Raw genomic sequence first — 10048 nt, 5'->3', positions numbered from 1 at the left:
AGGAAGGAAGGAAGGAAGGAAGGAAGGAAGGAAGGAAGGAAGGAAGGAAGGAAGGAAGGAAGGAAGGAAGGAAGGAAAAACACTAGTAAAAATATCACTTATTAAACTTTATGTGAGCACTTCCTAAAGTGGAAGAACATTTAAACACTAAAGTATTGAACCAAAAATAGTAGGAATAACCCCACAGATATTTATCCTGTCCTTCAGCTTTGAGGAATACCTCCTGGCCAGCCTCAAGGACAAATTTACTCTTGTATGGACAATAAGCCTGGAATAATAGTGTAGACATAGCCAAGATTCATTACTGCTACTTTCAAATGTACAAATAGTACTAGTTTAAATCTTAATGGGATAACTGAAGAATGAAGAAAGAAAAAAGACAATGGAATTAACAAAGCTGTAGCTAACAGATTGATTAGGATAATTATTTATTAAATAAATTAATTAAAGGGAAGAGACTGAGGTACAATATTCATTCAATGTTGTAGAATGCTCATATAATTTGGATATGCATTTTCCCATTTATAGTTCAAATAAAGATATAATGTCTAAGACAAAGACAAGATTTAATTAATCAGGAAATTCAGTGTAAAAATTACTTATGCAATGTATATATGTAAGAGCAGAGGATATAGGCCAGGTAGGTTGAAAAGAGAAGTTATGTACTTCACCAAACTTTCAAAGAGTGCAAATTCAAATGCTCACTTGCCTACAGAGGTCAAGGGCAACACTTGCATTTCATTTCATGACTTTTCAGGCAGAATACTAAATTCAGATTTGCCAGAAGCAGAAAAAGAAGAGCAAGATGTATGCTTTAATATGATCCTTTGTCACACTTCTAGATTACTTTCTTATTATTATTTCTTACTGTGGGGTAAAGGAAAAAAATATTAAAATGGCAGCTGATTAAACAGGGCCCAGTTAATTCCATTCTCAGGTTATTTTGAAATCCTACTGAAACTGTTCCCTGTTAGGACCTAGAAGGAAACATCTATCACTTCAGCCAATGTCAAGAATCAGACTACAATTCACCAGCATAACGGTCTATTGAGCGTGTTCAGTGACTGTAGCCCAGTCTCCAGGCAGGTTTTAGAGTGTAATTAGGCTTCTAACTATTGCCATTATGCAGCAAGATGAAGTTCAATGATTTTATGGGCACCATAAATACTAGGCTTTTATGTGAATTTCCACAAAAATATCATCAGTCTTCAAATGTAAATGTCACCTGTGGGTTACTAATTAAAGAGCTGAAATAATGCTGCTCCACTTCAAGACTCCCTCTGATGTCAACACTTCCAAAACATATGCGAACTAAAAATAGATCATTCTGTTCCACTGGCATTGCCAAGACAGAATATTGTCATTTCAATACATCCTAGTCACTAATATGCAGGTTTTCAGTGCTATAGTTTATTACATCTTAAAGTAGAGAGAAACAGAGAAGCATTTTACTCAGAAACACTTCTTCTTACAATTGTCAATATGTAATTAGAGTAAATTCTCTTTGATTTTCTATGGTATCAAAATGCTGATAAGCTTCTCTAGTCAAAACCAGGCTTTGCATCCTCTGGAATAAACTGAACCTTTCAAACAGCTGCACTGGAGCTGAATTCCTCACAGAAAAAGGTATTTCCAGTGCTGTATTTTATGCCCAGTAGCTGAAACATACTCCAGCCCTGCAATGGCATGACCTTGTTTTCTTCTCAGCCGAATCTGACCGCTTTTCTGTGCCCCTTTCTATGAAAGATCTTCCTAGAGCTTTGAAAATGTAGGAAGCTGGTGGCCTGCTCTTTCATCTTCATATAGACATTCAACACCCACTTAGTATCTAAGACAAAATTTAAAAATAAAAATAGAAATTGACACAATCTAGAAGTTTTATATATATGACCACTGTTGCATTTTCAAATGCCTCCCACATGATATGTAAAACTAGCAGCACTAGCCTCAAAGAGTCTCTGGGAACATGGCATGCTGCTTTGGAGTCCAAAACTGTACTTGAAGCAGCTATTTTGTCTTGAGCTGTTTTCCTGAAAATAATTGTGCACTACATTTAATCAGATGTGTTCAATACTAGGCTGTCTCTAATTTCTCCTTCTCTTTGGCTGCTGATCATCTAGCTACCCCAAATGAATACAGACTTCTGAGGGTTACATTTTGCTCTTTTGTTGATATGACAAGCTCCCTTTGCAACAGGAATTCTATACTGCAAAAAATGTTTGAGTTAAAGATTCACACTCCTTTCAGGTATTATCAGACCTTAATAACATGCTTTTAAGCAACTACAAAAATGAATTATCATTAATGCATCCATGTTTATAAAACAAAACCACATATATATACATACATGCATATGTGTATATATATATAAAACTCAATATATACTTACATCACTGTTTTCAACTTCTTTATCATTAATAACAAATCTGAAGGTAGAATCTGGTGATAAACTTTCAGCCTGAACCCAGAAACGAACTTCTCCTTTGTCAAGAATCTCATAAGCTAATTCGGATTTCAGAGGAAGTGCTGCAGAAAGCAATCAGGAGTCAATAATGCATGAATCCTTGTGAGAAAAAGAACTATTGTAGTAAAATGTTAGTATCTCCCTATTATTTACGGAATGCTGGATCTAGAATACATTTTGTGCATGGAAAAGATGTCTAATACACTTTTTGGCTGATTTGTAAATTAATTTCACAAAGGGTGAAAAGAATTGACAGCTTATAGTTCACTCATTTTTTAAAGAATTGTTTTTTAGCAACCTATAGTCTATTGTTAAAGTTAAACTTCAAAAGACTTTCAGGCAATGATGATTTTATTCAATGCAAACTAAAATTCTTCTGAATTAATTGAAAGATGAGGAAGCAAGTTTTTCCATGAAAAATGAAGCTGCTGTTGTCTCAGGAAGAACCTTTTAGGAACTCCTGTCATTAGTATGTAATAATTTCTTCTAGAAGTATCAAATTGATTCAGATCTTCAACTTACTTGGATTCTTTATTTCATTGCTTAATGCCATCAAACGTTCAAGCTCTGAAATTAAGAAAAATATTCATGTTTTAGTTTATCTTGAAAAACAGTCAGAAAACAAGTGTCAAAGAAGGTACATATCAGCATCAGCAGGTAATCTCCTTTAGTCTTATATGTGAAATAGTCAACTCTCTTCAGAAAATTATGCCTAAAAAATGAGATTTAAGAAACTTAAAATCCTGATCCAGGAATTTAGTGAGTGTTCCTATTTCATGCATTTGCATGCACACTCTCTTTCACAAAAAAATCCAAACAAAGGAAAAAACCTCTATGGGATTTAAACAAAGATGAGAGAGAAAATAGCTTCGAAGCAGTGTATGAGGTTCCTTTATCTGCTGACTTCCTTTCTGATATTATACCTAAAAAGCTTGTTTTACTGAGGCAGAAAACAAGATTGAGTGCAGGTTAGTCTCAAAACAGTACACAAAGTTCTATTTAATGCACTAAATCCTCATGAAGGAATCCTGCATGAGAATCTAGAAATCACTTTGTTAGATGTTCATACTAACCCTATTTATCATATTCATTATTAATAAATAGTAGGAAGATGAACAATACTGCCAATTACAAATTTACAGATAATGTAAAGACCAGAGGAAATTAGCAAAGATTTATTATATCTTGAGGATTTAGCAAAATTACAGGAGAATTCATAGCATTTGAGGAAGTAAGTGGGCAGTGAAATAATGTTTTTAGTGCTAAAATAGAAAATCTGACTTGTGCAGGGATCTGGTACAAACAAAAAAGTAATTTCAACTGACAGATATGACCAGGGAAGACATGGGCTAACTGCTGGATGGAAACACCTCCAGTGTACTTCAACAATTAAAAAAAACAGCTCAGAAGGTAGAACTGATGGTGACAAGACCCAGAGACAAAACTAAGCCAGCAAGAATTTCTCATTATAAAATGCCTGTCTTTTCGTACCATATTCATTGGAAAATTACAAATATTACAAGTTTAGCGTTCCTAGAAGAAACAGATATAGGTAACGCCTAAGAGTTCACATTAAATGATGCATGTCCTGCGGAACCATGTTTTTTATGGCTGCACACAGATTTCCTCCTCAATTCTACTCTGAATGGGAGGTTTGACATGGTTTGCACTGTGATAAAAGTCCTGTCTACTATTGGACTCACACTCAGTCTCATCTCCTCTACTGAAATGACTCAGAAAGAGGTTAAGTAAAGGGACTTGCATGCTTAAGAAAATGGGCATATCAATCATAGCCTGTGGACTGTGAAAACACCAATTGCATGTTCGTGCTATTCAAAAATAGCAAAGCTCCTCCCCTTGCCTTTCACCTCAGTCCCCCTCAATGGTAAACAAAAGTCAGACTGAAGCAAATCCATTGCAACTCCAATGAAACAAAATAGCTACAAGCAAATACAGCAAACCTAATCTAAATTTAAGCCAAAGGATAATTTAACTGAATGCATTCAGATCTTGTTGAAGCAGCATCCTTTTTCTCACTTTCTTCTCACTAATTCTCTGCATCTCAGTTATATGAAATGAAAACGAGACCCTCAAGGTCTATGTCTATATAAGGCTCCATGGTAAGCAGAGATCTGATGGTAGCTTTACAGCTACCGGAGAAGCAATTATTGAAAGATGGGAAAGGCTATGAAGTCAAAGCACAGCAAAAGTGACATACTAGAGAAAGAGATTCACAAAACAGAAAAAACATTTACAGACATCTAACTGAAAGAGCAACAGACATTTGTAAACAGCTTTATAGTCCCAGCATTAAGAATATAACTCTAATAAACAACTCTAATAGGGCATATTCTTTATATTTTTTATATTTTTTAAAAGAAAATATTGCCTTAAGTTATGCCATCTGTTATTATTATTATTGTAATTAGAAAAACAACAGATCACAAAAAGCCTGTTGTGTGGTCTTTTTTGTTTTTCTTTAGTGCATAGTAAAGAATGTGAGAGTTGAGGGGTTCCTTTCTTTTTCTTGGATGATTTTTAGTGCAGTTGAGGTCATAAAATTAATACGGACTTGAGATGGTAAGGACCTTACCTTCATCATCGATAATGAAGCTGGATGAAATTCCATCTGTATCACTAACTGAGATAGAGTAAGTTCCCACATCTGATTTATCAGGGTTTTTGAAGTACAGCTTAGAACTAAAATCATCAATAAAGAGGAATATAATTAGAGAGGTTTCTCATGTTATGGAAATTTTAAGCAAGACAAATTTATAATGATTTTATGGACTGCCATGACTTACTGATTCCCTTCTGTTTCAATCTTAAACTTATCAGAATCATCAATCTCCTCATATGATTTACCCCATGCAAAAACAGATGCATCTGTAGCTTCTTTGCACTCAAAAGCCAGGTAAATATTACCCTCATCATCCACACCAGAATAGATTTCTTTTGTTCCTGCAAAATAAGAATCAACTCGTATGTCAAGGCTGAATTTTATTTTAGAGCTGCAATTCAGAAATAACTAAAACTCACACAAATTCTGTCCATCTTCACTAGCAGATATCAATTTTACTTGCAGATCTTGAGGCATGTTTACTTCATATGCTGACTGAACATCACATACTAGCAAGATTTTTACTCTACTCAAAAAAGGACCACTAAAACTAATTAAGGTTTATTGAGAAACAAATCTATAAAGTGAAAGTGAGTATGATAAAATACAAATAGTTGAAGTAAATTACTTTTATTATGCTTGAAGCGTTTATAAATTTGTTGTTCCTTCTTTTCATTCACAGCAAGTAGCACATTTGTTTATGAGAATAAAAACAGAAAATGCTGATCTTCAAAAGTTTCCTGCAGTTAGTAAAGCAAGAAGTCTTGACAGTATCTATATCCATATGATGTTTTCTCTAAGTTTTAAGGCAAAGGGCTTCTTAACTCTTTAAATACTTATCTGTGCTACAACATCAAATCTGATTGATTAAATTCACTTTTAAGTATTTCAATATTTTAGAAGCAAAGGAGATAAAACAGTTCATTACCTGGCCTTGCCTCAACAAGCACTGGTTCAGATATCTCAGATGACTTGCCTACCCCAGCATCATTCACTGCACGAACTTTGAAAACATAGGTATGACCCTCATGTAAGTCAGTGACCTTGAACAAGATAAAGAACAAAAAACAATTACAAAAACAATCTAAACTCTTCAGCTTGGTTTTATGAAGATATTAACAGAAGCCCCAGTTCAAATATTTGTTGTACTCAATCAGATGTTTTTAGAACTCAGTTTTGAATTAACACTGACTAATGACAATGTTACCTTAAAATAGCGCTTTGAAGTAGGCTTTTCATTAGCAGTGATCCAGTCTTCTGTATCTACTTCCTTATAGTCCACTAAATACCCAGTAATGGGGCTTTTGCCTTCATACACAGGAGCTTTCCACAGAAGAACCAGTGATGTATTTCTAACTTCACAAACTGTGAGACCATAGGCAGGACCTAAAATATTTCAAAGATTGAAAGCTTACTTCAATATAATAAGGTCTTGCAAACTGGCCCTATTGAGGCCAAAATGTATAATTTTAATTTTGTTTTGACTGTGTATGCTTTCAGAAATTTCATCCTTTACAATAAGCCCACTATGTGGTATCTAGGTCATCTTCCCATCATGGCTATGTACAGCACTATCTGCTTGGTGCAGTGAGTGGCATCAGTACTTTGAAACATACATTCTTAGTTAGATCTCAGAAATTCCATTTTAAAGGAAAGTTATTAATGTAGAAAATCCCTGCAGTTTGAAATTTTCCAGTAACAAACACACATTTCTTGTGTATTATTTAATTCACTAGCCCTACATCAAAGTTGCTTCACTCTGCCGGACTCAGGTTCATAATTTAGCATCAAGGGTTTTTGTTGTTACACATGACCCATGATCCTATAGCCTGAACTAAAAGCCACCAGCTGCAGTGGACTTTGGATCAGGTTTCATATTACTCAATGGAAGGATTTGTCTCTGTGAGGTGGATAATAATAGCCAAGAAGAATTTCTCTAGAGGATGTCTGTTAGGAAAACTATTTATGCCAAAAAAATCCTGATTCTCCAAGAATAAGTGGGTATTCATACCTTTGTAGATACCAGATTATATTCTCCCTACTATACATTCCTTCTGCTTCATTCAACTGCTCCGGTGCCATTCAGTTTAATTTGTGCCATTTTTTTTTTTTCCTTCAGTGGACTAAAAGTCATACCAATATTCTACCATGCTGAAATGGTAAAACACTTGTGACAAAATCCTGCAATTTGGCCAAATAATGTAGCTGGAAGCTTGCTTCTTGTGCTTGAAATTTAGAGTAAGGAACCCTGAAAGTACCTGAGACTTACGGATTTTTTCAGTGTTGTCAGTTTGACCTAACTAAAAATATTAGTTTTCCCTATGACAAGTATCACCATTTAAAATAAAGTATAAAAGCCTTAACAATAAATCTGATTGCCATTCCAGCTTATATGATATTAACCAGCAATACATGAATGCGAAATTTCATGATATTCACAATATTGAGGATGGTATTCAGCAAGTATACAACAAAACACCAGTAAAAAAGTGTTTCTCTACAACAAATAAGCACAATTCCAAAAAAAACAAAAACAAAAAAACAAACAAACAAAAAAAACAACATGTAGCTGTTGCAGACCTTATGAGGATCAATACTAGATTTCTCATGGAAAGACTACAGTTTTCAAGGAGCCTAAAGCTTTCTCTCAGGGCCCTTTAAAAATCCCAACTTAAATGTCTATATATTCAGAGATAATTAAAATTCCACTGGCAGATGCACCTGCTAGAAATCTAGACAGAAGAAGAAAATGTGTAATGAAGTATACTCTATTCTGAGGATTCTGAGACTACAGACGTTCCATTTTTTAAAGGCATATAAAATAATTCATTAACTATCATTCCTACTCACAGAGGCTCACAGAGATACCTAAGACTAGAGTACTGCAGAAGTATGAAATAATTATGGGCTCTGAGCAAGGAATCCATCACTCACATTGGAAATCATGCAAGCGATTTTCGCCTTGCTAAGGAAACCTCCCTTCCATGTCAAAAGGTGGAAGAGTATTTCATTGACACTGGGAGTATACTGCAGTCACATTACATTAGTCTTCAGGTTCTTTAGTAAGCCAGGGAAGAGTTTCAGGCTCTTTCACCCAGTCTTAAATCTCAATTATTTCTTTTCATTATTGCTAAGTCATTGTTTAAAAACTTGTTCTAAAAAAGCCTTGTGAAATATTTTAATGGGTTTGGCAATTTGGATGGGATGAAGAGATTTTTTGTTCACACTGGGTTTTTTTAAGCAGAAGGAATGCAATACTCTGTTCAACTAGTTTCATAATGAGAACAGTGTAATCAGCCAAGGAGTAGAAAGGTCAGATTATTCATTATGAAAATGGAAATTTCACTCTCTTCATTTCCTGAAGGTGCCTTTTATTTATTTGTTTGTGTATCATTTAAAATAAAGGATAATCTTTGCTTGTTTATACACTAGACAATTTCACTGTAGAGAGTACAAAACACATATCCTTTCTTTAAGGAAAATAATTGTTCCACTGATGGTGCATTTATACTAAACATTACAAAATTATAAGAAAATGTAATTAATATAAAGGGAGTTAAGATCAGGAGATTAAAGATTTTGTAATTGACATCTTTGCCACGTCATTAAATCCAGAAGATGAAATTTACGAACTCAGAAGAATTTAGCTAGAAAGCATGCAGAACAGCTATGACAAGCAGTTTTGTAGAAAAGAATCCGGGCATTAAAAGGAGCAAAACTGGAATTTAGCATAGCAGTTAATGTTTTTTAAACAAGACAAATAGAGGGGGGATTTGTAAGGAGACATATAATTGCAGGAGGTGTGGAGTTACCACATCTCTGCTCAACACTGAAAAAACATTTGTCTCCAGTTTTGATGTTGACATTCAAGAAAGACTAGCAGAAGTTCAAAGAATAACAAAACAGTATTTGTTTGCTTAGAGATAGGGAATACACAACTTATCAGGAAAGGTTGTTTGAACTGGATTTTGTCAACTTAAGGGAAAAGCTAGAGGTCTGATATAGTCTTTAAACACATAGAAAAGCTGTTGCAACGACGAAAAGTGCAAACAGGGTTAAACTGCAGGAAGAAAGATTCAGGAATATTAGAAAAACTTTTCAGCTGTGAGCGTAGTAAGCTTAGGAACAGATCCTGTCCAAAGAACCTGGAAATGTTCATGGGTAGAAATCTCTCAGATGGATTACACCAGTGTCTATCAAAAAGATATGTGTAGCTGATCCTGCATGTGAGCAAGCAGTTGCAGTATATGACATCTGAAAGTCTTCCCTAGTAAATGATTCCATGATCTTATTGAATTGCTTCTTGTTCCAGATAAGAATTATTTTTTATATACAACATAGAGAAGAAAGCTGAGATTTTCTTGCTTTCTTATGCTAATCATGCCTTTCTGAAATCACTAAAAGTTCCAATAAATGCATAAAAGCAGACCTACAGGGTTGGGGTTTTATTTTTCTTTACTGTGGAAATAAACGCATGAACATTTAGGCATGAAACAGATGTGTATGTGTCAGACAGCTACTGATGACATAAACAAGTATTCAAATGGATCCTTATTTACATACCAAAGCTCAATGTCATAAACAGAATTTAATTTAACAACACAGCAGTATTTTACAGCATTATGGGAAAAAGAAGGTAGAAATACATTAAAGTGGTAGGGGCCTGTGTCTTCATTATGGGCTGTACTATGACACCCTTTGTTTAGGTAAATCAGTACCAGACATCACAAACAGCTTCAGCAAATGTATTGCTCTGTATGAACAAGGGTGTTATAAAATAACTTGAGCATTGCTCAAGGGAATCAATTCCCTAGATGTCTAACATTTAGGCACAAATTTATGTGCTCACACGAGGATGACTAAAGTTTAGCTTCCTTGGGGAGCAGGGGGGTGACATCTGAATTCATCATACTGCTTATTTAGCATTGCAAGTAACTGTCTTCAGCTACATCTACACTGCTAAA

At 34.7% G+C, this 10048-nt stretch overlaps 1 protein-coding gene across 1 annotated transcript in view; it reads right to left on the bottom strand.

The window, feature by feature from the left end:
* Window positions 1-10048, bottom strand: part of MYOM2 (myomesin 2) — a 77358-nt gene that overhangs the window by 20854 nt on the left and 46456 nt on the right. The window contains exons 20-25 of the mRNA XM_009999177.1: window positions 6292-6470; window positions 6013-6127; window positions 5269-5425; window positions 5058-5164; window positions 2987-3031; window positions 2390-2526 (exon numbers count right to left, since the gene is read on the bottom strand). Coding sequence (XP_009997479.1) covers window positions 2390-2526; window positions 2987-3031; window positions 5058-5164; window positions 5269-5425; window positions 6013-6127; window positions 6292-6470 — 740 coding nt within the window. The remainder of the gene's footprint in view (window positions 1-2389; window positions 2527-2986; window positions 3032-5057; window positions 5165-5268; window positions 5426-6012; window positions 6128-6291; window positions 6471-10048) is intronic.

This window comes from Chaetura pelagica, unplaced genomic scaffold, assembly GCF_000747805.2.
Source record: "Chaetura pelagica isolate M959 unplaced genomic scaffold, ChaPel_1.0 scaffold90, whole genome shotgun sequence".
Classification (NCBI taxonomy): domain Eukaryota; kingdom Metazoa; phylum Chordata; class Aves; order Apodiformes; family Apodidae; genus Chaetura; species Chaetura pelagica.
The sequence above is the reverse complement of the archived record's forward strand: the minus strand, read 5'-3'. Positions and strand labels throughout refer to the sequence as shown.